Raw genomic sequence first — 27,668 nt, 5'->3', positions numbered from 1 at the left:
CCCTCGGAGGGGACGTGCAGGAGGCAGCCAATCAATGATTCTCTCAGTGTTTTTCTCTCCCTCTCCTTTCCTCTCTGAAATCAATAAAGATATTTTTTTAAATATTAGCCAGTATTGTTTTTCTCTCAGGATAAGGACAGACCCCATTCTCTTTACAGACTGCCCGCCTTCTCCCTACTCCTGTACTGGATTCTTAACATCTGGTTGCCAGTGTTGTCACCATCCAGATTACCTTCTCTGGCCCCGCTCCAGGCAGTCAGGCACACTGAGGTTCAAGTCCTACTCTATTTTTTACAGAAAGGAAGGGGGAGGGATAGAGAGTTAGAAACATACATGAGAGAGAAACATCAATCAGCTGCCTCCTGCACACCCCCTGCAAGGGATGTGCCTGCAACCAAGATACATGCCCTTGACCGGAATCAAACCTGGGACCCTTCAGTCCACAGGCTGATGCTCTATCCACTGAGTCAAACTGGTTAGGGCCAAGTCCTACTTTTTTGCTCACTTGCTCCCTAAGCCTTGAATTAGTATAATGCTAGCTTCTATAACAAATAAGCCCCCCTATCTCAGCAGCCTAACACAATAGAAGTTTACTTCTGGCTCATATAAGGTGCCGAGCGGGTAATCCTCCCACACCCAGAGACCAGGCTCTTCCTGTCTTGTAGATCCACCGTCTTTCAGGGTCTTGGACACACACGTTTCTATTCTCATCTCATCGAGGAAATCAAGTCCAGTGACCACACCTGGACACCAGGGAGGTACGAGGTATAGTGCCCACAGCTGCCCGCCAGCACAGCTCTGCATTATAGGAGACAAAACAGTTTTGGTGGGCAGTTGGCTATCTTTGCTGGAACCATAATAAGTTAACCTCTCAGGCCCTGTTCTTCCTCCATAAAATAGAAAGCATTGCTCAATGTGGCCTGGCTGTACAGCTCTTTACATTTACTAAAATCATTAAATTGTACACTTTAGAGGAATTTTGTGACATGTAAGTTATTATCAAGCTGGTGGGTTTCTGTTTGTGTGTGTTTTTAATCCTCACCCAAGGATATCTTTCCATTGATTTAGGGAGAGGGAAAGTCAGGGAGAAACATGATGTGAGGGAAACACACCGATTGGTTGCCTCCTGCACGTGCCCTGACCAGGGCCCGGGAGGGGGAGGAGCCTGCAACCAAAGTACGTGCCCTTGACCAGAATCGAACTGGGGACCCTTTGATCTGCAGGCTGACGCTCTATCCACTGAGCCAAACTGGCCAGGGCTCCTCAAACTGTTTTTAGAAAATGGGAAGTATGTTGCTCTCCTTCTCAGGGTATTTATGAGGACTGAGTGACTTTTTTTTTTTAATATATACTTTATTGATTTTTAAAAATATATTTTATTGATTTTTTACAGAGAGGAAGAGAGAGAGTTGGAAACATCGATGAGAGAGAAGCATTGATCAGCTGCCTCTTGCACACCCCCTACTGGGGATGTGCCCGCAACCAAGGTACATGCCCTTGACCGGAATCGAACCTGGGACCTTTTGGTCCATAGGCCGACGCTCTATCCACTGAGCCAAACCGGTTTCGGCTTATTTTATTGATTTTTTTACAGAGAGGAAGAAAGAGGGATAGAGAGTTAGAAACATCGATGAGAGAGAATCATCGACCAGCTGCCTCTTGCACACGCCCTACTGAGGATGTGCCCCCAACCAAAGTACATGCCCCTGACTGGAATCAAACCTGGGACCTTTCAGTCTGCAGGCCAACGCTCAGTCCAATGAGCCAAACCGATTTTGGCTCAGTTCGTTTTGCCAGGCTGCACTGTGTGTGTACAGGGGGCAGGGGATTGAAAGTAGGCCTGAATGGGGTTATGCACGGGCTGTAGTTTTCATGGGGCACCCACTCGAGCCACCTGCCCACAGGAAGTGGTAGTGGTTCCATCTTGCCTCTGGCTTGGGAAACCCTGGCCCCATCTGCAGCCCTCCCCGCAGGTGGAGGAAGGCCCAGCCCATGGGGCCAGAGTTTTTGTGGTCAGAGCCCAGACTGCTGCCAGGAAGAGGGGCTGGCACCTTCCTGCCTGTAGCTGAGGGCTTCCCTGGGGGCCGGTGGGGACACGCATGGAGGTGCGAGTCATGTGGGCCCCGGGGCAGCAGTCAGTTTGCGAGTGGGCAGATGCAGTGCCAGCTGCACAGTTGTGCCAGGAGCCCCACTGCCTGGCCAGGTGGCTCGCAGCTGCTCCTTAGAGCAGACGCAGTGGCGATGGTGGAGGTAAAACTTGGGTGAAGGCAGTGGCGATGGTGGAGGTAAAACTTGGGTGAAGGCAGTGGCGATGGTGGAGGTAAAACTTGGGTGAAGGCAGTGGCGATGGTGGAGGTAAAATTTGGGTGAGGCTGATGCCAGACCAATGCCTCCAGCCTCAGTCCCCCCCGAAGAAAGGAGCTGGTCCCTTCTGCCTAGACTGCTGTGAGGACTAAGGGGGTGGTACCTGTGAGCACCTGGACCAGCGCCTGCACCCAGTCCGCTGTCCTCAGGAGCTGAGTGAGTCTGGGCGCACCCTTAGCCGGGACTCTGCCCTCTTCCCGCCCTCACTCTCCTCACTGGACACTGAGGGACCAGAGGTGATCCAACTTCCTGACCTGGGAGCCACCTCAGCGCCAGCTGTCTGACCTTGGTCAGGGTAGTCTCTGTGCCTCACCCTCTGCACCCTTGAGAGGGGGTAATAATAATACCCACCTCACGGAGCAGGGAGGAGTGAGGGCATCCTTAGGAAGGGGCCTGGTGCGTAGTAGGAGTGAGATTTAAATGTTAGCTGCTGCTGCTGCTGTTGTCATTATTCTTTTCTTCATCAGGCCCAGAGAAGCAATGTGACTTGCTCAAGGTCACCCAGCTAAAAAGTGGTGCGCGTTAGGATCAAGGCCAAGGCTGCTGAGCCCCGAGGCCCGTGCAGCTTCCGTCTCTCCCCACCGGCCTCTTCAGTCACGTGGGCAGTAAGTGGGTCAGAGGCAGTGAGTACCTGGGGGGATGACGTGGCAGCAGGGACCGTGTGTGGATTAGTTCCTTGTCTCCTGCTGACACCTGGCAGGGAGCAGGGAGCAGGCCTGAAGGGAAGGGAGTTGGGCAATGAAGCGACCCCCAAAACTGAGCCCCAGGAACCAAGTACATAGAAAGAGATTAACCTGAAGTAGCGCCAGCCCCTCGGGCGCTCGTGGCCTGTTGATGGGGACAGACAAGGAACAGCTGCGACACCCCAAATACTCCGGGTCCCGAGAGAGCCACACCCTGTCTGAATCCTGAGACCCCAAGAGACAGGAATGGGCAGGAGGGAAGGCTTCTTGGAAGAGTGGGACCTGAGCATACTGAGACGCAAGAGCTGGGGCGGGGGGTGTGGAGGGAGGAAGGGAGGTGAAAGCAGGTAGCAGGAATGTGGAAGAGGCTGCAGAGGGACATTCAAGCTGGAGAGAGGTGGTGCGGGGCAGTGGTCAGAGCACGAACTGAACCTGGGGTGAGGGGGCAATTAGTGGGGCTAAAATCCACTCTGGCTGTGCCCCTGACCCAGCCTGGTGCCCAGAGCAGCAGGGAGGAGCCAGGCACCAGCAAGCCCTGCAGGAGGGAGCAAAGGGCTCCTAGCACCTTGCAGCTGCTCGTCCAGCTCCCCAGGGATGTGGGCACAAGCCCAAAGTGGGAGTGTTGCACACGTGTGTGCATGTGCCTGCACACGGGCCCTCCCACCTCAGCAGCCCTGGGGGGTCCACACACTTCAGAAGTGGGTCAGCAGAGCAGCCCAGTGTGTGTCCCTGGTGGACAGCACCGCTGGGGAGAGCCCACACTCCACAGGAGGCTCCGGCTGGCAGGCAGCCTCACTGTTCCTGCTGCATCAGCCAGCGACTCGCTGTCCCGGGATCCTCCCCCAGGCGGGGTGGATGTTTGACAGAGCGAGAGCTGACCCTTCCAGCCCTGAAACCAGGGAAGACTGGTGGGAGACAGCGCCCACTTTAGCCCAGCTCCCCCCTGCAGCTCTGCCCCAACACCATCTGTGACTGCAGCCAGAGGGGCCAGTGCCAGCCAGCCAGCCAGGAGCTGGGACTGCAGACTTGGTGACGGTGCATGGCAGGGTGGGGTTCAGCACACTGAGTGGGGCGGAGCGAGGGGACAGGTTTGGGTCTCTGGAGGCCTGCCACCACCCCTCCCTCCGGGGGTCTGACATGGGCTAGAGACACGGAGGTCACTCATGTGGCATTTCAGATGGGCTCCTGGCATATGTTGAGGCTGAAAGAAGTAGGAGAGGAAAAGCAGTAGGCAGGGAAGCTTCTACTGGAACAGGCTTATTCATGAATGGAGGAGAGGAGGCTGAACAGGGGGCAGGATGCTGAGGAGGAAGGGGTGGGAGCCAAGCTGAGGAGGGAATGGAGCCCCAGCTCCCCGCCAGCTGGGAGCACTGCAGATGGGGCACTGCAGATGGGGCTGGGTGGGAGGCCAGGAAGTTCCCTCCTGACGTTCCTCCGCCGTGCGAAGTGGGAGGCTGGGTCGTGCAGAGGGAAGGAAGGAGAACACAGAGGAGGGTTTGGGTCTAGGAGAGCGGCTGAGCCAGGGAGAGGATGCTGGGCTCACGGAACACTCACCGGGCTCCCAGCCTCTGGTGGAGCGCAGCCAGAGAGCATGTGGGTTATACTGAGAGCCCGCCCCCTACACAGAGCACGCACTCCGGGCCAGACAGACAGCAAGCACAGGCTCCAGTCTGCCAACTCACTGGTCCTCCCCACAGCCAGAGATGGGAAGCTGAGGCACAGAGCCCTGCAGTAACTCGCCCAAGGCCAACCAGCTAGCAAGGGTTCGAAGCCGGCTGGGTTTCGAAGCCGGCCCTCAGCCCCGGGGGTCTTGCAGAGGGTGGCTGTGAGGGTGTTGGGTGGCACACCTGGGGTGGAGGTCGAGGGGCGTGCGGGGAGCAGAGGAGATTCCAAAGAGGCCACTCCTGTCAGCACCGAGTGCAGTGCCGGCCACTCCCGTTGCTGCACGTACCGCCCCCAGCCTGTCCTCCCCCATCAGACAAGACATGCAGGTTCAGAGGGCACCCACTGTCACCCAGGCCTGGACTCCCCACGGCAGCTCTCGGCCCCAACACCATCTGGACACAACCTGTACCTCTGGGGTGGGCGTGTCCAGCTCTGTGGACACTGAAGGGGTCAGTCGGGGGGGAGGGGGGCGGGTCTGTGGGACGGGCGCTCTATCCTCCTGTCTGGGCCCAGGCAGGGTCCTGGGACTCCAGCAGTGGGAGGCTCTGTGTACCTCAGCTGGCTGTGTGTGTCATCGTGGCACTGGAGGGACTGTAAGCTGTGGTGGGGGTGGGGCCGTATCTGCACCATCTGTCAGCGTTCTGAGACTGCGGCTGAAGTATCTGATAGCATGACCTCTGCCCTCAGACTTGCCTTTCCCACTCCTGCCTTATTTTTGTCTACAGCCCATATCCCCCTTTATCATAATACATACTCCATGTGTTCACCACACGTATGACCATCTCCCGAAGGGAAGGCCCAAGGCAGGATTCTTACCATCTGTCCAGTGCAGTGTCCCCTGGGCTCGGTGACGCTGGCCGAGGACAGGTGCTGGTCAGCACTGTGAATGGGACCACTTCTGTGAATGCTGTCCCTGCATGCCCCCCCTCCCTCTTTCTCTTCCTCTTCCTCCCTCTCTCTCTCTCTCTCTCTCTCTCTCTCTCTCTCTCTCTCTCTCTTTCACCATTTACTTGATGCTGAATTAATTGCTGACCATAAGCTTTTGTTCCTTCCGTTTCTTCTGGGCCATCCTTCTCTCCTGCGCACTCCTCCACGGGTGTAGGAACCTGCCCTTTCTCAGCTGAGATGGTCTGCCTGCATCTTGGGGTGTTGTTCCCCCGGATGTGCTCGGCGACCAGAAAATCTATTTCTAAACCCTCGCGCTCTGCATTGCTCGCTGCATTGTTAAGCACATGTGGCAAAAACTCAGCACTCCGTTCTGGCCACCGGCCCCATGTCTAGCCCCACTGTGCGGCCCAGGCACACCCCCGCTCCATCACTGTAATGACGAGTGGCACACCTTGCTTCTGCAAAGTGACATGAAGATCTGAACCTCTTGAATTGCATGGTTTTGTGGGGTTTTCTGGGTCAGCTGAATAGCAGCCCATTTTTGGAGGTCACCTCTAGCTGCTCTCAGGAAGAGCTGTGGCATGTCTTTGTGTCAGGATCAGCCCTGACACTGTCTGGATGACAGCAAGAGACAAATAGGCTGGCAGTGCCCGCGGGGGGGGGGGCGCGGTGGCAGTGCCTGTCTCTGCGGGTGGGGGTAGCTCAGCTGGTCCGGAAGCTTGGGGAAGGTAATGCAGCAAAGATGCTTGTTGCCCCCTGTGGCCATCCTGGGCCTGGCGTCTGGCCTCCAGGGATTCTGGTGCTGGGGAGGGGAAGGGGAGGTGGAGGATGGGGCCCTGGCCTGATGTCACACTCCGTGCCGCCCCCCCTCGCCCCACAACAGGGAGAAGATGAGCGTGGGCTGCCCAGAGCCCGAGCCGCCCCGCTCCCTGCCCTGCTGCGGGCCAGGGACGGCCCTTGGGCTGGGGACAGGCGTGCCCCTCCTCACTGAAGACATGCAGGCCCTGACCCTCCGCACCCTGGCCGCTAGCGACGTCACCAAGCACTACGAGCTGGTGCGGGAGCTGGGCAAAGGCACCTACGGGAAGGTGGACCTGGTGGCCTACAAGGGCACAGGTGAGTGTCTGGAAGGTGGCTGGTCTCGTGGCTTGGGTGGGACTTAGCCGGGCTCTCGGGTGCTGTCTGCGGGGCCTGGAGGCCACAGGGAGGAGAGGCCGTGGTCCAGGTGAGGAGGATGCAGCCTGAGTGGCCCAGGACGAGGGGACCGGGCAGATGGGACAGAGGAGGAGTCTGGAGGCAGAATGTCCAGACGTGGATGCTTTGGGCGCATCCCAGGTGCCTCTGGGTCAGCCCAGGGCATGCACCCCGGGCCTCGAGCTCAGGAGGAGTCAGGGTCAGGGCTGGTGGTGGTGCTGGGAGAATCACCAGCTTATCAGTGATAGCTGACCCCAGGGAGATGGACAGACTGTGGGTCCCCCAGAACAGGGTGCCCTGCATGAGCTCCCACATTTGCACACACCTGGGGCAGGGGACTCTATGCCGACTGAAGGCAACAGGAAGATCACTGGACATGAGGTCACCTGAGCTTTGCCACTTGCTGTGTGACCTTAGGCAAGTGACTTAACCTCTCTGTGCCTAGGTTTCATCCTCTGTAAAACGGGGTAGCATTAGTGGGCAGCTCAGAGGATCACTGTGAGGAGTCAGTTGTGAATGGGAATTGCTGAAGGCAAGGCAAGTGCTCTGGAGACACGGGTGCCTGCCCCAGCAGAGTCAGGGACACTAGTATGTGCCTTGCAGGCCCTCACCTCCCCGTGTTTAATTCCTTCTCACTCACTCATCCATTAAGCAGACATTTGCTGCGCACGTACTGTGCATCAGACTCCTGTAGACCTTGGAGACATAGCAGTAAACAAAGCACAGTCCCTGCTCTCCGGAAGTTGTGTTCTTGTTGGGGGAGACACACGTGCTAAATAAGTCTAGTGTGTCAGGAGGACAATGAAGGAGGAGGGGCAGCTGCAGGCGGGGTCTGCCCCTGGGACCCCATGGGACCCTGGGACAGGCTGTGCCGGCAGGCATGGGTTGTGTCAAGTGCAGGAGGGAGGAGCGGGGCCCTCACCACTGTTGCCCTGCCAGGCACGAAAATGGCGCTGAAATTTGTGAACAAGAGCAAGACCAAGCTGAAGAACTTCCTGCGGGAGGTGAGCATCACCAACAGCCTCTCCTCCAGCCCCTTCATCATCAAGGTCTTTGACGTTGTGTTTGAGACGGAGGACTGCTACGTCTTCGCCCAGGAGTACGCGCCGGCGGGGGACCTCTTCGACATCATTCCTCCGCAGGTGCGTGGGTGGCAGCTGAGGGCGGGGAGCCGGACTTCCGGCCGGAGTGCGAGGTGGGGAGTGGTCGGCCGCTCATTCACTCCGTGAGTGTGTACTGAGCCACTGCGTGGAGGGCAGGGGTTCACAGTGAACAAGACCAAGGTCCCGTCTCTGGTGGGCACACAGACACTTGGCAGTCAGCCAGTGACAGGCTGCGATGAGCCCCGGAAGGAAGCAGCCAGAGAGAGAGATGGATGCAGGCCAACAGCAGCATCCTCTCGGCTGCGAAGGGCCGGGCGGAGGCACCAACAGGGAGGCAGCAGGGCCACGGGCTTCCCAGAGCAGCTGCGAGTGGGGAAGCAGGAGGGTTCCGGGCCCGACTTTGCTGCTGGCCGTGCCAGTTTGAATCTGCTCCGCCCCCTACTGATAAGTGACTAGGTCTCTCCCAGCCTCGGGGTCCCTGAAGAGAAATGGGCGTAATCGGAGCCCCTGTGGAGTTGGTGAGACAGGACAGGATAGGGTGCTTCACCCAGCAGGTGGGCCGTGGCAGGTGCTCGGGACCGGGAAAGGGCCAGACCCGGACTAGAGAAGCGGGAGGGGGCGGGGCCACAGGAGCGGCCAGGCCCGGGCTGGGGTGGGAGAAGAGTGGCAGCAGGCGGCTGGGCGGCTGGCGGAGGGGAGGGGTGTGGGCTGAGATGGAAGGAGAAGGGCCGAGTTCGGGGAGGGACAGACGGCCCTGAGCGCGCGTGTGTGTCGTCCCCCACCCGCCACCCCCGCCCCGCAGGTGGGGCTCCCCGAGGACACGGTGAAGCGCTGCGTGCAGCAGCTGGGCCTGGCGCTGGACTTCATGCACGGCCGGCAGCTGGTGCACCGCGACATCAAGCCCGAGAACGTGCTGCTGTTCGACCGCGAGTGCCGCCGCGTGAAGCTGGCGGACTTCGGCATGACGCGCCGCGTGGGCTGCCGCGTGAAGCGGGTCAGCGGCACCATCCCCTACACGGCGCCCGAGGTGTGCCAGGCGGGCCGCGCCGACGGGCTGGCCGTGGACGCGGGCGTGGACGTGTGGGCCTTCGGCGTGCTCATCTTCTGCGTGCTCACCGGCAACTTCCCGTGGGAGGCGGCCTCGGCGGCCGACGCCTTCTTCGAGGAGTTCGTGCGCTGGCAGCGCGGCCGCCTGCCCGGGCTGCCGTCGCAGTGGCGCCGCTTCACCGAGCCGGCGCTGCGCATGTTCCAGCGGCTGCTGGCGCTGGAGCCCGAGCGGCGCGGCCCGGCCAAGGAGGTCTTCCGCTTCCTGCAGCACCAGCTCACGGCCGAGCTGCGGCGCCGGCCCTCGCACCGCGCCCGCAAGGCCCCGGGCGACCGCGTGCCCCCCGGGCCGCTGCGCCTCGAGGCGCCCGGGCCGCTCAAGCGCACGGTGCTCACCGAGGGCGGCAGCGGCCCCCGGCCCTCGCCCCCCGCCGTGGGGCCTGTACCCGTGCCCGTGCCCGTGCCCGAGGCCGGGCTGGCGCCCCCGGGCCCGCCCGGCAGGACCGACGGCCGCCCGGACAAGAGCAAAGGGCAGGTGGTGCTGGCCACGGCCATCGAGATCTGCGTCTGAGCGGCCGCCGCCGCCCTCGGCCGTGCTGGCCCGGTGCGCGCGGCTGGCGGGGCACTGGGGCCGCCCTGGGCCCGCCGGGCCGTGGCCGCGGTGGCCGTGGTGGCGGCCGGCGGGCAGCACCGCCCGGCCCGCGGGGTGGAGAGCGTAGCAGTAGTCTAGGCAGGACGGCGGCCCGGGCCCGTCCATCCATCTGAGGGCTGGGGAGACGGACACTGAAGGCCTCTGGCCTGGCCTGTGGGGACACCGGGAGCAAGGGAGCTTGCGGGTGGACCCCCAGCACCTCCCTGAACCCCAGAACCTCGGACCAGTTGCCCCTGGCCCTTCTCACGCCCTGGCAGATGATCCCTCAGCCCCACCCCAGTCCTGCCCTCCTGCCCCCTCCACTCCCTGGGCACAGAAGGCGGGGACTGTGGGGCAGAGAAGAGGCTGAGGACCCTGGGCCAGCTGGGGGGAGGACAGTGAGCCGGGAGCAGGGCTGCTCAGCTGCATCCTGCCGGGTTCCTGGGGGGAAAGGCCAGCCGCTTGCAAAACGTAGCAGATGTCTGGGTGGTGCAGCCTGTGTGCAGGCACAGGCCTGGGAATCCAGTGACTCCTCCCGCCTTCTCCGGATGACACGGATGACAGGGCGAGGGCAGCTTGCCTTGGGCCACACGGCCACTGAGGGGGGGTGGTCCTGTGCCTCACCCTCCTCCCCAGAGGACAGGAGGGCGCCCAGGGCAGGGGAATGAGTGTAGAGCTCCAGTCCGGATCCAGCTCCCCTGCCCGCCGCCTTCCCCAGGCCCAGGGAACACCAGGCCGCCCAGGCCTGGCTGCCCAGCCCAGAGCGCCCTGGCTCCGGTGAGGTGACTGGTGCAGAAATTTCCCTGGGTCTCTGCTGGGCTTAAATACGGCAGCCTCGTCCCCGCGTCGCACATTCTGGTCCTGGGGCGTGAGGACGGGGTCCGAGGAAACGGGAGGGCATGAGTGTGTGTGACAGGTGTGTGCAGTGTGAGCGAGAGTGCGCGCGTGTGCCTGTGAGTGTGTGTGTGTGTGTGTGTGTGAGAGAGAGAGAGAGAGAGAGAGAGAGAGGCAGAGAGAGATGGGTGTGGTGTGTGCAGTGTGAGTGAGAGTGTGCGAGTGTGCCTGCGTGTGTGTGTGTGTGTGTGTGTGTGTGTGTGTGTGTGTGAGATGGGTGTAATGTGTGCAGTGTGAGCGCAGAGTGCACACGTGTGCGTGCATGTGTGTGTGTGTGTGATGGGTGTGTGTGAGTGTGAGATGGGTGTGGTGTGTGCAGTGTGAGCGCAGAGTGCACGCGTGTGCGTGCATGTGTGTGTGTGTGTGTGTGTGTGTGTGTAGCCTTGTGTGTCGAGTGACTGCGTCCAGAAGCCTCAGCAACTCCTCCCTGCCCCAGGGCCCCGCCGGCAGCTGCCAGGGCATCCAGGCCTGCTTTCACCACCCCCTCAGGGAACCGCCGGGAGGCACCTGCAGGTAGGCCCAGCCCCCAGGCAGCAGAACAAAGGGGAGGAGCCCGGCCTCACCCAGGGCTCCCTGGCACCCTGCCCTCCGCGGAGGCCCAGGACCCGCAATAACCTCAGACGGTGAGGCTGCTCCTCCCCAGCAGGCCGTTCCCCATCCTGCGCCCCGCCTGCCAGGGCCCCTTCTGGCCATTGAGGGGGCTCGGTGATGGGCCAGGCTGACCAGAGGAGCCCCAGCCGCCCTCTGGCCTGGAGCGCCTCCACCCTCCCCTTACTCCCACCGCACAAAGGGCTATAGGTCCCCGCGCTGCCTGGGTCCAGTTTACAAACAGGTTGCCCAGGGCCTGGCCCCCCTCTCGGGGTGCGCCCTCTCAGACCCGCCTCTGGAGCAGGCGTGGGGCCTCGCACCCGGGTAAGTAGCAAATCCCTCCTTCCTCAAGGGCCAGGCCCTCACTGCCCCGGCCCGGAGCCCGCCCTCCGGCACCTCTCCTTTTGCCTTAGGCCGTTCGACATCCTGTCTCCTGCAATAACCAGGAAGGAGATTCCAGTAGCTGTCCCCCGCGTGTCCTCCCTCTCCGTTGAGACCCCGTCTGCGTAGCTAGGCTGTTAGAGCCGGAAGGGACCGTAGTTGTGTAGCAGCATCTTCAGGGCATGGCTGGCCGGACGCCGGCCCCCGGGGCTGCCCCGGCCGGCCACTGCGGGCTGCTGGGCACCCTGTGCCCCTTAGGAGAGGTGTTGGTCACAGATGTTTACCTCAGTTTATGTCACTGTCGAAGAAACAAAAAATAAATAGCAAAAAGTAACACCGTAGACATGAAGACTTAGAAAAAGAAAAAGAAAAAGAAACTTAAAAAAAATCCTCCCCTTGCTATTCCCCTGTGAGGTGTGTCTCCATCCCGCCCTGGGCAGGCCCCGTCCTTTGGTGCTTCCCAGAGGCCCCTCTGAGCTGGCCTGCAGGGTGTGGGGAGCCCTGGGCGGGAGCAGGGCCACACGTTAGCTAGAGCGGCTCCTGCCAGGCCCCTCGCAGAGCCTCGGGGCCCGACGCCCCTGAGCCTGCGCTGTGGCGTGGAGCCAGGCTCAGGGCCTGGGTGGGATCCCCCAGCCCCACATATATCGACACCCCCCCCCCCCATGTGTTTGTAAATACTCCGGCATCCTTTGGCCCTGAGGAGGTTTTTAAATGTGTTATTCTCTAATCATGACAATTGCTATAAAATAAAAAACTTAGAAAAATGACCACTGGGTGGCTGTCTTGTTTCAGACACAGGGCTGTGGGGTACACAAGTGTCTGCAGTGGGGGCGGCTACTCCGGGCCTCCTGCGACCTCAGGCCTGGGGGAGGCCCAGGCAGGGCTGAGCGTGAGGGAAGCAGCCCCGGGCCTGGGGGAGGGGCGGGGAGGTCCAGAGGGAGCGCTCCAGGCTCAGCTGTCAGCGTGGGTCTTTCCACAGATTCGCCGGTCACTGTCGGAAACCCTCCAGTCCTCCAAGGTCCCAGCCCCACCCCTACGCCTCTCCGGCTGCCTCCCACCACATTGAGCTCTCAGGGGCTGGGCCCCTGCCTTGGACTCGCCCAGACCTCCCGGAACCCCTCGCTCCAGGCCCCGCTCACAGGCGAACTTCCCGTCAGGGTACATGCCCACCAGAATGGAAGTTCCATCGGAACAGTCAGTGCTGCCCTGGCTGTGTGGCTCAGTTGTTTGGGCGTCATCCTGGGCACTGAGACGTTGCAGGTTCGATTCCTGGTCAGGGCACATGCCCGGGTTTCAGGCTCCATCCCCAGTGAGGCAGGCAGGGGATGCTGGAGGGGTGCAGGGGGCAGCTGGTCCATGTCTCACTCTCTGGCATTGATATTTCTCTTTCTCCCTCTCTTTCTAAAAATAAAATAAAATAAAACATTAAAAAAAAAAAAAAAAAAGACAGTATTTGGCAAATTGCTTCTCCCTCCTTGGCACGTGACTGGCCTCCTAACCTTCGTCAGATGAGTGAATGCCGATGCTGTTAGGGGCCCAGGGGTCATCAGTAAACGAGACAAATGAGCTGTCCCCTGCAACTTATTTTCTAAAGCGGGAAACAGACATTAAGTGGGTTACATGGGGGCCGGCCCCGCCCGGCGGCCGCCCCGGGCACCCTGGACTGCGCTTGCCCTCTCCACACCACCAGCTGCTCCCCATGCCCGCCACGCCCCGGGCTGGCTGGCAACGCCCAGGGGCTAAGTGTTGAGAAGAGGGGCCAGCTGCTGCCAGCCCTGAGGGCTGTGGGGTGGAACGGGCTGGAAGGCCGGGACACAGCCTCAAGCAGGTCCATTTCAAAGACACCCCCCCCCGGGGGGGGGGGGCTTTTGGCTTCAGGACAGGAACGGCCCTGCAGGCTGAGCAGCCGGGCCAGCATCCTGAACGGCTCACCGTGTACGGGGCCCCTCACCCTGAGCGCCCTGCCTGTGCAGGCCGCTCAGACGGGACACAAACCTGCCGGCTTCCTCCACACGTGGCTGTGCCCGTGACCTGGACCCTTGGATTCCTCAGGGGAAGGGGTCACTGAACTGGAAATCCAGAGAGAGAGCAGGGGAGGACCCCCCTGCTGTAGTCAACGTGGCCATGTCCACCTGCTGCCTCCATTCAGGGGAGAGTCCTTGCTGTGGGAAGAGATGCGAGCATCACTGCCAACACCAGGGACTTAGACCGATTCCCCCCACACGTGCTCCTCCTCCTGGGGCCCTATTGACGTGCCCCCATTTGAGTAAGCTCTCCCCAGTCCTCACAGCCTCCCGGCGTCAGCAGTGATGTCCTCCCCAGGCCGTATTTGCTGCCTTTCTAATTCATTACCCAAGACACTGTGGTAGAAGCTGGGTCTGAGGCAGGATCTTAGAAACCAGAACCCTAACGCCAACCCCCCCCACGTGACAGAAACACGTGCCTTTTATGCCTCAAATAAAACCTGTTTCAGTGGGGGGGAAAGTAGGTTACCTAATTACCTATGAGATAGGAGGTGGGGGTAAGAGAGTGGGGGCGAGGGGAGACAGAGAAAGAAAAATTCACTCAGGCCAGATCAGAAGGCGAAGGGCTCCCACCCAAGAATTTGATCTATAATAAATCCCGTTATTTCTAAACATCTGCCGATGGTCTGCCATAAGGGTGGATGCCTAGAGGCAATAATCACTTTACCCAACAAAGATACTTGGGCGCTGGCCCAGTAGCTCAGTTAGCTGGAGCGTCATCCTGCTGCGCCCACCAAGGTTATGGTCTCCATCCGCTGGTCAGGGCACATACGTCAGCCAGTCGCCCTGGCCAGTGGACAGAGCATCAGCCTGTGCACGGAAAGGTCAAGAGTCTGATTTTGGGTCAGGTCAAGGGCACATACTGGGACACCTGCAGATGGCATCCATTGATGTGTCTCTCGCATCAATGTTTCTCTCTCCCCCCGCCCCTCCTTCCACACTCTCAAAAAATCAATAGAAAAAAATATCCTCCGGTGAGGATTAAAAAAAGAGAGAATCAACCAATGAATGCATACGTGGAACAACAAATCAATGTTGGTCTCTCTAAAATCAATCAAAAATGTTTTTATTTTAAAATATATTTTTTTAATGTTTTATTGATTTTTTTACAGAGAGGAAGGGAGAGGAATAGAGAGCTAGAAACATTGATGAGAGACATTGACCAGCTGCTTCCTGCACACCCCCCACTGGGGATGTGCCCAAAACCAATATACATGCTTTTGACCGGAATCAAACCTGAGACCTTTCAGTCCGCAGGCCGATGCTCTATCCACTGAGCCAAACCAGTTTCAGCAAATTATATATATATAATTTTTTTTTTTTAAAACAGAGTACCTGGACTGTTAGTGGAGGGGAAACCTACAAATGCTAACAATATCACTGCTTCCCTTGCTTGATGTACAAATACCACCTTTCTTAACGCCCAGTGAATGGGAGAAGGCCAGCCCCTACCACTAGGGGGCCTCAGTCTTCTGCTGCTGTGGCTTCTGCTCGCTGCTCAGCATCACTGCTGACCTCAGGCATGCCCTGCGGCCGCGATTTCAACCTTTTTCATCTCATGGTGCACAGAAACGAATTACTAGGATTTTGCTGATCTGACCAAAAAAATAGATAGAACTTTGACTCGTTCACACCGATGGCAATTGTGTTGGCTGTCGTCATTTGATATTTTGACATTCTAAGGGAAAAGAGGGGAATGCCCCTGACTAAGCAGTCAGGTACTGCGTGTCTTAAAAGTTCTTGCGGCCACCAGTTTTTCAACGAAAAACCGCTCCTCTGGGCTGGTACAGCCCTCCTCTTCCCAGGCCGAAGGGGCTTGGTCTGAGGGGCTGCCAGCCTCACCTCACACTGTCAGAACCAGACCAGCCCCGTAGCCCTCAGTCCTTCCTTTTTGCCTGGGTCACCTCCCCTGGACCAGGAACGCTTCCCGCTGAGAGCAGTTAGTGTCCCTTCCCGCCCTGGTTTTCAGTCCGGACTCTCGGTCCATCAGAAAGGTGCCGATACACGGAACTTCAGAAGGAAAGGGCTTGTGCTCTTGGTTACTTTCCTCCCCGAGAAACATCATGAGCCCGGTGCAAGTTTCCCAGCTCCTCACCGGCAGCCAAGCCTCAAAGGTCCCAGTGTGCCCGTCACACAGGGCGATGCTTACTACTTACATCGCTGAGGGAGAGAGTCCCCAAACGGCATCTCTCTCTCTCTCTCTCTCTCTCTCTCTCTCTCTCTCTCTCTCTCTCTCTCTCTCTCGCAAAGCCCCAGCCGCCCAGCGAGTGCCTGGTTCCGGGTGGAAATGTGGGCGTGAGGCGAGTAACTGAGAGGTGTTTACTGGCAGCGGAGGGGATGAGAATGCTTGTCACCAGGCCTGGGTTACTGAGCCTTGGGGCAGGGAGGGGGTTCAAGGGGCTCCGTTGGGGACAGAGGAGGATGGCCTCCAGGGCGAGTGAGGCTGTACCATTCACACACTTGAAATTTCTCAGAGTATGTCTTAAGTATTCTCACCCCCCAAAAAGATGGTTATATTTACTAGCTTGGTTGTGCTGATCATCTCACAATACACACGCATACCAAAATATCAGTCTGTATACCTTACATGGGTACAGTCTTCATTTGTCCATTTTACCTCAGTCACTAGAAGAAGAAGGAACAGAAGAAGAAAAAGTCTGGGCACGGCCTGACTCAGACAGTGAGCCCCGAGTGGGAACCCTCGGAGTTCAGGGAGGGGCCTGGTGTCCTCAGGAAGTGCAGGGGGCGCCCTCCAGGCGTTCCGTCTCAGTGTTAGAGGAAAGTGGAGGGTGGCTGCTAAGGTGGAGGGCTGGGGCTATTTAATTACACTTGTGATAAGGACCATAGGATGCCAAGAATGATATAAGATGTAGATAAGGCCATCCATCTGTCTTCGCCTGCGCATCCCCAACCAACTCCCTCCCTCTGGGTGACAGCAACCCACGTTTCCCTTCCATGATTTTTTTTTAAAAATATTTTTTTATTGCCCTAACCGGTTTGGCTCAGTGGATAGAGCGTCAGCCTGTGTACTGAAGAGTCCCAGGTTCGATTCCAGTCAAGGACATGTTCCTTGGTTGCGGGCGCATCCCCAGCAGGGGGTGTGCAGGAGGCAGCTGATCGATGTTTCTCTCTCATTGATGTTTCTAACTCTCTATCCTTCTCCCTTCCTCTCTGAGAAAAAATCAATTAAAAAAATATATATATATATATATATATATATATATATATATATATATATATATATATATAAAAACATCAATGATGAGAGAGAATCATTGATTGGCTGCCTGATTCCCACACCACTCGGGGGATGGAGCCCACAACCCGGGCATGCCCTGACGGGGAATCAAACTGTGACCCCTGGTCCATAGGTCGATGCTCAGTCGGGCCCTTCCATGTTTCTGATCCACATGGTTCAAGTGGGGCTGGCTCTGCCTCTTGGCTCCAAGGGTGACCACGTGACCCAGGACTGGTCAGCCAGCCTCCTGCATCCTCTGAGCCATGGAAACTGGCTCCTGCGTGGACATATGACCAGGGTTAGGCGGCTCCCACACCTGTTCGGGAAGGAAGTGTTCTCTTTTCGGGAGAGCTGCTAAGCTTGTGGGATGTAAGCCAGGACCTACTGGTAGCCATCTGTGCCACCCCTGGGGGAGACTCCAGCCAAGCATGAAACCTACAGAGTGAATGTTCCAGGACCAAGAGCTGAGGAAAGATGGATTCTGATCACATTGTTTGAGCACAACTATCCATGACTGAAATTAGATCTAAGCAGGTTTTGCAGTTACATGAGTTGAAATATTCTCACAAATGCATTGAGCGTCAACCAATGAGCCGAGAGGTCCCCGGTTCTATTCCTGGTCGGGGCACATGCTCAGGTTGCAGGCTTTATGCCCAGGAGGGGCCTGTTGACATCTCTAGCTCTCTAACCCTCTCCCTTCCTCTCTCTCTAAAACCAATAAAAAACATGTTAAAAAATAAAAACACAAAAAAAATTTGAGCCCTAGCCGGTTTGGCTCAATGGATAGAGCATCAGCCTGCAGACAGAAAGGTCCTGGGTTTGATTCCGGTCAAAGGCACATTCCCAGGTTGTGGGCTTAATCCCCATTAGGGGGTGTGCAGGAGGCAGCCGATCGATGATTCTCTCATCATTGATGTTTCTATCACTCCCTTTCCCTTCCTCTCTAAAATCAATAAAAATATTTTTTTATTGATTTTAGAGAGGAAAATCATGTAACTGCAAAACTTACTTAGATCTAACTTCAGTCATGGATACTTGTGCTCAAATAATGTGATCAGTAGGCGGGGCACTCAGACTAGCTGAGTTGCCCACTTGTGCTTTATGCCAAGAGCATTTTTTTTCTCTATTTTTATGTTTAAAAAAATATTTATTTCATTAACTTAGAGAAGGGGAGGGGAGAGAGAGACGTTGATGCCAGGCAGAGGGACCCACCGCCCTGTTCCTGCAGAGCTGACCACGGAAGGTGTGTTCCCAGGCTGTCCCAGGTCGGGCTGTTAGAGCCTCTTTCAGAGATTTAGAGTTGAGACTGAGAAGCCAGTCAGTATCTGCTTAAATTAAAAATATGAGAACTGCTGAAACCGGTGTGGCTCAGTGGATAGAGCATCGGCCTGCGGACTGAAAGGTCCTGGGTTTGATGACGGCCCAGGGCACATCCCCAGTAGGGGGTGTGCAGGAAGCAGCTGATTGATGTTTCTAACTATCCCTCTCCCTTCCTCTCTGTGAAAAATCAATAAAATATATTTTAAAAATAAATAAATAAAAATCTGAGGACTGCCCTGGCCAGTTTCTCAGTTGTTAGAGCATCAATCCATGGACTAAACGGTAATAAAAAGTTTGGTTCAGGTCAAGGGCACATACCCATTTGCAGGCTGGGTCCAGTGTGTGCAGGAGGCAACCAATGTGTCTCTCTCACATCAATGTTTCTCTCTGTCTCTCCCCCCTCCCTCTCTCTCTCTCTCTCTCTCAAATCATTAAAAGCATCTCCTTGGGTGAGGATTTTTTAAATGTCAAATTAACACATATTTTATATGTGTACAATCTATAATAATAACAGCATCATATGCTAATTAGACCGGACAGCTGGAAGACCTTCCGGACGAAGCCAGGGCTGTGAGGGCCGAGCCCCTGGCACGAATTCCGTGATCGGGCCTCTGGTTTATGTGTGAGCTTAGAAGCTGTGGGACAGCCCTGTTCAGGGATGAGCCTAGAGGAACAGAAAAAATCAGCGTGTTAGTTAAACTGGTGTCGGCTGCTATAAACAGATAAACCCCAAATCTCCATGTCCTCACATCACAGGTGTATTACTATCTCACGCCTGAAGCTGGCCCGGTTACTCAAGGGCCCTGGTCTCGTGGCCTGTTCACCTGCCGCAGCTGATGCCCGGCAGAAAGTACAGAGAGAAGAACATAATCCACTTTCTCAACGTTCTTAGTCCCAGAGTGGGACACGCCCCCTTTCACATTCCACCGGCAAGAACAGTCATATGACCACACCCCGCAGCCAGGCTGTGTGCCCGAGACAAAAGGAACCACGTGTCTTTGCTGCCATAGGACTTCCAGAGAAAAGCAGAGAGGAAAGGCAAGAGACATAACTGGGGGGCGTACTCACCAGTTTTCTGGATCTAAATCCCTACCCACATGAGGCCTGGCTTCCTATATTTGGATTCCATTATACATTCTGGGCCCTCATAATATAGCAACCTTTGGCCTTAAAGTACTTTGGAGTAATTTTCCGCCACCTCAGACACACGTTTGCCATTCTGTACCTTGCTTCCCCCCCCCTTCCCCACTTAATGTTGTCTCGTAAACATTTTCTACGTGGCTGTAGAGGCTGCCTCATAATCAATCATCATTTCAATGGCCTGACAGTGTTCTTATGAGTGCGCGTCCCCCAGCCGGGACCGGTTTGGCTCAGTGGATAGAGCGTTGGCCTGTGGACTGAAGGGTCCCGGGTTCGATTCCGGGCAAGGGCATGTGCCTTGGTTGTGGGCACATCCCCGGTAGGGGGTGTGCAGGAGGCAGCTGATCGATGATTCTCTCTCATAGATGTTTCTATCTCTCTATCTCTCTCTTCCTCTCTGTGAAAAATCAATAAAATATATATATTTTAAAAAAAATGAGTGCACGTCCCCTAATTTAAATATATATATATCCTATATAATAAAGATGTAATATGCAAATTGACCCTCACGCTCTCACAAAATGGCTGCCTATGACCAGGCCAGCAGGGGGTTAGTGAGGGACAACCAAATGACTGAACAAGCAGGCTGTGTGGGGCGACCAGACTGGCAGTAAGAGGTAACCAGGCCAGCCGGGGGGTGGGGGGCGTGGGGAGGAGGCAGTTAGGGGCAACCAGGCCAGTGGGGAGGAGATGCAGTTGGGGGCTATTCGGCTGGCGGGAGGGGGGGCAGTGAGGAGGGACTAGGCCAGCAGAGGGGGGCAGTTGGGAGTGGCCATGTAGACAGGCAAGTGATTAATTAGGAGGCAGCAGTCCAGGATTGTGAGAGGGATGTTCAACTGCTGGTTTAGGCCTGATCCCTGGTGCACGAATTTTATGCACTGGGCCTCTAATATATATGTGTGTATGTGTGTGTGTGTGTGTGTGTGTGTGTGTGTGTGTGTGTGTTTATTAGAGGATAATTAGAGGAAAGGAGAGGAGAGAGATAGAAACATCAATGATAAGAGAGAATCATTGATCAGCTGCCTCTTGCATGCCCCCTTTTAGGGATCAAGCCTGCAACCCAGACATGTGCCCTGAGCAGTACTTGAACCATGATGTCCTGGTTCATGGGTCAATGCTCAACCACTGGGCCAGGCCTGCAGGGCACATGTCCCCCTAATTTACTTCACCGTCTTACTGTTAGTTAGCGGAGTGACTTCTAATTTTTCACTATTACAAAAGACCCTGCAGTGAAATTCTTCATAATCTTGCCTTTCTTTGGAGTAGCTCTTTTTTTTTAATTTTTAATTAATCCTTACCTAAGGACATTATCATTGGTTTTTAGAGAAGGGAAGGAAAAGAGAGAGAGAGACGAACATCAACGTAAGCGAGAAACATCTATCAGTTGCCTCCCACACATGCCCCAACCAGGGCTGGGATCAAACCTTCAAGCTGGGTTTGTGCCCTGAAGGGGAATCGAACCCAAGACCTTTTGGTATAAGGGACGATGCTCCAACCACCTGAGACACACCAGTCAGGGCTGGAGTAGCTCCTTAGGACAAATCCCCAGAAGCACAGTTTCTAGGTAGGCCAATTGACAGGAACATGCTTATAGTTCTTGAAAACTGTTGCCAAACTGTTCTTCACAGAGTTGTGCCTACCTCTTGGGACGCCAATCTGGCTCTGGCACTTTAAAACGCATGACCTTTACAACATCCCGGCTCCTAGGATTGCGGAGAACAGCGGGAGGCCGGTCCTGGAGCACGAGGGTCAGACTGCACCTCGGTCCTGCTGTCCGGAGGGTTCGGGCCTGACATCCTGCAGCCATTCTCCGTCTGGGGTTCCCAGCCCCCACTCCTTCCATCTCAAAAGATGCCCCATGTTTCTCTGCTTCCCCTTCCACCCCTGAGACCAACAGTCTGAAGTGACCTCCCTTCACTGACCTGAGTGCCGTGCGGGCTCCTTCCTGGGGCGTCAATGGGGAAAGAGGGGTTTCTGTCCTAACCCACTGCAGTGCCGGCCCCGTCCGCCCCAGGCCCCCCCCGCCCCGTCCGCCCCAGGCCCCCCCGCCCCGTCCGCCCCAGGCCCCCCCGGCCCCGTCCGCCCCAGGCCCCCCCGGCCCCGTCCGCCCCAGGCCCCCCCGGCCCGTCCGCCCCAGGCTCCCCCGTGAGGACCCTGGAGCCCAGGTCTAGCTCCGCGGGCTGAGGCCAGACGTGGCTGCTCACTAACATCACCCGCATGGAGGGCTTTTTAAACAATGAAGGAGGAGAAATCAGGTAAGTGACACCATGAGGAGAGAATCTGGCAAATGCAGAACGAACGCGGGGTATTATTCTACAAGACAGCTGTGCTCTTTGTAAAGGCAGCCGACGGGGAAGGAGAGGGGGGCCGGCTCGGTGCTTCTCACACTTGAGCGTGAATGAGAATCCCCTGGCTGGTCACAGAGTCCCGGCCCCAGCCCCGAGTTCCGAGGCAGGCGGTCCAGAGTGGGGCCAAAGCTGCCTGTTGTGTTTTTCCAAATGTTTTTATTGCTTTTACGGGGAGAGAAAGAGAGGGGCAAAGAGATTGAAACATCAAGGAGATCAGCTGCCTCCTGAACTGGGGATGGAGCCCGCAACCCAGGCATGTGCCCAGCCCAGGAATCGAACCAGGGACGGGTCAATGTTCAACCGCTGACCCACACCGGCCAGGCTAATGCTGCACTTTAGGAGGCTCCGAGCATAGCTGGCCCTGACCGTCACCGCGAGGCACGTTCTACACTACTAGAGTCATGGCCAGCTGCCGTGCACACACCTTCCTGGGCCCTGAATCCGTGCATGGGTGGGGTCCTTAAAGGGGTTGGGGGGGGAGCAGGACCTCCGGGCAGGTGGTGGGACACCCTTGCGGACCGGGTATCCAGATCCGTCCCGCCGATGTTCGCACCGGTTGTCCAGAGCCACCTGACTGCTGCCTTTTTTTTTTTTTTTTAATATGTTATTGATTTTTTACAGAGAGGAAGGGAGAGAAACATCGATGAGAGAGAAACATCGATCAGCTGCCTCTTGCACACCCGCTACTGGGGATGTGCCCGCAACCAAGGTACAATCCCTTGACCGGAATTGAACCTGGGACCTTTCAGTCCACAGTCCGACGCTCTATCCACTGAGCCCAACCGGTTTCGGCCTGGCTGCTGCTTTTAAATTGTTTCTTCCTTGCGGGGATCTAGGGAGGGGAAGTCTAAGGCCGGTGGCGCTGGTCCGCCAGTGCCTGGCCCATTCTCTGCAGATTGGACCTGCAGGACTACTGAGGGAGGGAGCAGTTGCTGGCCAGCTGGTGGGCCGCCAGGATGGGTCTCAGCTGAGCGGTGCTCCCGCTGTTCCGCTGTGAGAGCACACTGACCACCAGGGGGCAGCTCCTGCATTGAGCGTCTGCACCCTGGTGGTCAGTGTACGTCATAGCAACCAGTCATTCCATTCAATCCAGTTCAGTCGCTTAGGCTTTTGTATATATAGGTTCAATCCCAAACTCAACAGCTGTTTAAATTGTTTTTCAAATAAAATTAAATAAATATAAATAAATTGTTTTTCAAGATGTTCTATTGTATTAAGTGGTTTACAAATTTAATCTTTAGAAAATCTCTGAAGGCGCTCCTGCTTGGCCTGACTGCTCTCTGCCTGTTATCCTGGGGCCTTTCTCAGATCATCATTTCCCCCAGGAGTCCCTGTTTTAAAAAACCCTCACCCGTGTTTCCATTTATTCGGGAGAGAGAGAAAGAAACATCAATGTAGGAGAGGAACATTGGTGGGTTGTCTCCCATACACACCCTGGGGATCAAAACCCCACACCCTGGGCATGTGCCCCGGCCAGGAATTGAACCCCCCACCTCTTGGTATGTGGGATGACACTCCAACCAACGGAGCCACACGGATCAAGGCTCTTCCCCTCTCTTTAACGTCTGAGCTCCTGTTCCGATATCAAATTCTGTTCCTTCTGCTTGGTTTTCTCTCTCACTTTAGTGGGTTTAGTGTCAGCCCCCTGGGACTTTAATTTGCCATCCCTGCTTCCTAGTGAAGTTGCTGTAGGTGCATGTGCTGTTGCTTCTCTGCGAACTCTCTTTGTACCCCCGGCCTATCTTCTTGTCGCCACGGGTCTCCTGGCTGTGGATCTGTAAGGAGTGTTCGCACGCCCAGCCATGACCCGCGATTCACCTGCCAGCTTCGCACATACCGAGAAGCCTGCCCTTTGCTTAGGGTAACTTCCTGTCATTGTCCCCCCGGCTTCAACACCGATCCATCTAACGCAGTGGTTCTCAACCTTTCTAATGCCGCGACTCTTACGGTTCCTCAGGTTGTGGTGACCTCCAACCATAAAATTACTTTTGTGGCTGTAATTTTGCTACTGTAATTTTGTTATGAATCATAATGTAAATATCTGTGTTTTCCGAAGGTCTTAGGCGACCCTGTTAGCAGTTCTCAACTTGTGGCTCCTAACAGGTTGAGAACTGCTGCTGTAGAGCCTAAGACCACCGGAAAACACAGATATTTACATTAGGATTCATTACAGTAGCAACATTACAATTATGAAGTAGCAACAAAAATTACAGTAATGAAGTAGCAACGAAAATAATTTTATGGTCGGGGGGTCACCACAGCCTGAGGAACTGTATGAAAGGGCCGAGGCATTGGAAAGATTGAGAGCCACTGATCTAAAGGAACTGTGGTGGCCTCGGGGCTTCTTGGCTTAAAATTTCCCCCCAATCCCTGGATTGTACGTACAGTTTCCTGCGTTTTCTTCTAAGACTTTTACTGAGCCTTTGATTCATCTGTAATTTACTTTTGCCTGTGGTATGAGGTACTGATCCAATTTTATTTTTTTATGAACGGACAGCCGATTGTGCTGGCACCTATTACTGAGTAAACTGTCCTCCTCTGGCTGAGCTGAAGGTCCAGTTTTGTTTGTTTCTTGTTTGTTTCATTTTGTACAGAGAGGAAGAGAGAGGGATAGAGAGTTAGAAACATGCCCTTGACTGGAATTGAACCTGGGACCTTTCAGTCCGCAGGCCAACACTCTATCCACTGAGCCAAACCAGTTTCGGCCTGAAGGTCCACTTTTGTCATGATTTAAATTCCCAGACATGATAGTAGCCCCACTTGGGGGATATTTAGCTGCTCTGATTGCAGGTCTTTGATACTGTCCAAGTGAAGTGAAATGTGGTGTAAGACCATAAAGTATAAATAAATAAATAAATAAATAAATAAATAAATAAATAAATAAAAACTGTATCTAATGTGGAAAAAGGCCTATTGGTGGTTGTTGCTTTGTTAACTCTTTGAAAACCTTGTTCTGTTGACATCATATGATGTCACCTCTCCACTCAAAACCCTTCAGTGGCTTCGTACCAGAAGCTAATTCCAGTAAGTCATAAATGCAAGAAGTTCATCAAAAGGTCGGTGGACGTTGAGCCTACAGCAAGGGCTGGAAAATACATATTATTGGCTGTTGGAAATGGCTAAAGGCATTTCCTCAAACCTGAAAAGGATGCATAAATGATTGCTTGCTGCCAGGCAGCTGAGGACATTTTAATCTACATGTTATTGCCTCCAGCTGGCCAAACACCTTAACAACCTAGGCAGTACCCCCAATCTGACAATGGATTCTGTATACCAAACCTTACCCTTTGGTATGTATACCTTGCTTTAGGACAATTTGTGTTAATAAAAAGCAAGGGGTCCAGAGAGAGAGAAGAACTTGGTTCCTTTAGCCAAGTCTTCTCTGGCCCCCAAAATGCCTTCCAAAATTATGTTTTGTCTCTGGACTCTCAATTAATTTACAGCATCCCCTTCTCCAGATTCCTGAACCCTTCTAGATGCTTGATTAAGACCACCTGGCAGCTTCCTGTATCAGGCAATCAAAGCTAAATTCTATACTGTTCTTACAAACTCCTATTTTTTGGGAGGTGGGAGGAGTTAATAACAATATAAAAATCATTTTATATACATTTAATCAATAACACTTAGGTGAGGAGAAACCTAGATGGCAGCATAGGTAAAAACCTGAAATTGCTGCCTCGCACAACCACTTTAAAACTACAACTAAAAAATAAAACGGACATCATCAAAAATAAAACAGGAAGGCTGGCTAAGTGGACATTCTACAACTAAAAGGGGAGAGAAAAGCACACTGAGATTCAGAGGAGGTGCAGAAGTAAAGTGCAGAGGTACAGAGGTGCACTCGCAGAAAGTGCTGGCAACTGAGTACACAGCTGGCTCTCTCAATCTGCAGGGAGACACATGCTCCCAACTGCTCTGAACTCCATTCCAGGCGAGACTCTGGGGACCCAGACTCATATAGGGAGAAACTGGACTGTCTGGCTTTGAGCGGAACTCGAGGGCTGCTTTCTCTCAGAGGTGTTGCAGCAATTACCAAGGGACACTGAGACCCAGGGGCCTCTTAGGGCAGGGCTGATGGTCAGCCATTGCTGTTTGCTCATCCTGAGCCCCTGCCTCATCCAAGCTGTGTGCAGAGGTTTTGCATAGAAATGGCCTGGTCCTTTGAAATCTAAAATTACCTAACAAACTGCAACTGAGTCAGAGAGAGCCAAAACATCCAAAAGAAGGCCCAAGGCCCCACAGCAGCTTGCATTGCTTCACAGCTGGGCCTCATATGGGCACCTCTAAAACCCAAACAAATAAGAGGAATCTGCAGACTTCTCCGTAGTTCCCCACTGGGTGGCCTCAGGCAGAGGCTAAATTAGCACCTCCTTGGATATCCAAGAGCTAGTGCACCCAGTGGTCAGAGTGAGACCATCCAGATTACAACTCCTCAGATTCATAAGGACACACTCAGGGGAAAGACTCAGTGCACACCAAAGCACCACTGAATCAAGTCTTGACTCCTAAGGTTGTCTCAAGCACAGTTGTCCCACATAGACACAGCTGATCCTCACAGCCAATTGGCCTGAAGGTCAATTCCTCCCAGTGATACCAACAACAATCAAGGCTTAACTACAACAAGACTGTGCATATAGCCCACAAAGGGTGTCCACCTCAGGTAACTGGGGAGACTGAGCCACTGGGCCCTATAGGACACCTAGCACCCAAAGCCACTCTATCAACTCAGGAAAGCAGCCAAAATGAGGAGACAAAGAAACAGGTCACAAATGGAAAAAAATGGAGGAAAGCAAACAACTGGATATAGAGTTCAAAACCACGGTTATAAGGTTTTTCAATAATTTTCTAGAAACCACCAATAAATTCAGTGAGACCTAATAAATTTAGTGAAAAAGGACCTACTGGAAATTAAGCATACACTGACTGAAATAAAGAATAATATACAGAGATCCAACAGCAGACTAGAGGATCATAACAATCAAGTCAAAGATTTAAAATACAAAGAAGCAAAAAATACCCAACCAGAAAAGCAAAAAGAAAAGAGAATCCAAAAATATGAAGATAGTGTAAGGAGCCTCTGGCACAATTTCAAGTGTACCAACATCCGAATTATGAGGATGTCAGAAAAAGAGAGAGAGCAAGACATTGAAAACCTATTTGAAGAAACAATGACAGAAAACTTCCCCCACCTGGTGAAAGAAATAGACTTACAAGTCCAGGAAGTGCACAGAACCCCAAACAAAAGGAATCCAAAGAGGACCACACCAAGACACATCGTAATTAAAATGCAAAGGGCAAAAAACAAAGAGAGAATCTTAAAAGCAACAAGAGAAAAACAGTTACCTACAAGGGAGTACCCATATGATTGTCAGCTGATTTCTCAACAGAAACTATGCAGGCCAGATGGGAGTGGCAAGAAATATTCAAAGTGATGAATAGCAAGAAACTATAACCAAGATTACTCTACCCAGCAAAGCTATCGTTCAGAATTGAAGGTCAGATAAAGAGCTTCACAGATAAGAAAAAGCTAAAGGAGTTCATCACTGCCAAACCAGTATTACATAAAATGCTGAAAGGTATTCTTTAAGAAGAGGAAGAAAAAGGAAAAGGTTAAGATAAAAATTATAAACAACAAATACATATCTATCAACAAGTGAATCTAAAAATCAAGGGAATAAAAAATCTGATGAACAGAATAAACTGGTAAATATAGTAGAATCAGGGACATAAAAAGGGAGTGGACTGACAATCCTCGAGGAGAAAGGGGTGTGGGAGGTGCAGGAAGAGACTGAACAAAATCATACACCTACGGATGAAGACAGTGGGGGGGATAAGGTCATGGGGTGGGGTGGGAGCCAGGTGGAGGGGAGCTATGGAGGGGGGAAAAGAGGAACAACTGTAATAATCTGAACAATAAAGATTTATTTAAAAATAAAAAATAACACTTAGGTGATACAAGAACAAGGTTTGAACATCAATTTGTGAGCATACATGCCTTGTTGACCTCTTAGGATGGCTGTCTGCCTCATGGTCCACAGTTTCTGATCCTTGGGATGAGGGCAAGAGTTGGAGGCAAGGGCAGATGTCCATCTGTGTTTAGGGACGGGAAGGTAAGTTCCCTTGTAACAATGTTGGAGAGAGTCTTGAACTGATGTCTTTCCCC

General features: G+C 54.4%; 1 protein-coding gene and 2 long non-coding RNA genes across 5 annotated transcripts in view; all 3 read left to right on the top strand.

The window, feature by feature from the left end:
- SBK1 (SH3 domain binding kinase 1) overlaps positions 1 to 10,523 on the top strand; it is a 48,849-nt gene extending 38,326 nt beyond the window's left edge. For all 3 annotated transcript variants that reach the window (XM_036412950.2, XM_036412952.2, XM_045572430.1), the window contains 3 exons: positions 6,484 to 6,716; positions 7,734 to 7,936; positions 8,700 to 10,523. In XM_036412950.2, the coding sequence (XP_036268843.1) occupies positions 6,491 to 6,716; positions 7,734 to 7,936; positions 8,700 to 9,512 (1,242 nt within the window). In that variant the 5' untranslated portion in view covers positions 6,484 to 6,490 and the 3' untranslated portion in view covers positions 9,513 to 10,523. The remainder of the gene's footprint in view (positions 1 to 6,483; positions 6,717 to 7,733; positions 7,937 to 8,699) is intronic.
- Positions 10,524 to 10,688: 165 nt separating this feature from the next.
- LOC123651309 lies at positions 10,689 to 11,795 on the top strand. Its single transcript, XR_006739930.1, has 2 exons — positions 10,689 to 10,730; positions 10,848 to 11,795. It is a non-coding gene; the product is annotated as an uncharacterized LOC123651309 (long non-coding RNA).
- A 5,172-nt stretch (positions 11,796 to 16,967) lies between these two features.
- On the top strand, positions 16,968 to 26,002 carry LOC118704920. The gene is made up of 3 exons (XR_004983542.2): positions 16,968 to 16,978; positions 22,724 to 22,725; positions 25,854 to 26,002. It is a non-coding gene; the product is annotated as an uncharacterized LOC118704920 (long non-coding RNA).
- Positions 26,003 to 27,668: the final 1,666 nt, after the last annotated feature.

The sequence above is a fragment of the Pipistrellus kuhlii genome, unplaced genomic scaffold, assembly GCF_014108245.1.
Source record: "Pipistrellus kuhlii isolate mPipKuh1 unplaced genomic scaffold, mPipKuh1.p scaffold_m20_p_48, whole genome shotgun sequence".
Lineage (NCBI taxonomy): Eukaryota > Metazoa > Chordata > Mammalia > Chiroptera > Vespertilionidae > Pipistrellus > Pipistrellus kuhlii.
Note: the sequence above shows the minus strand (reverse complement) of the source record. Positions and strands in the feature narration are given on the sequence as shown.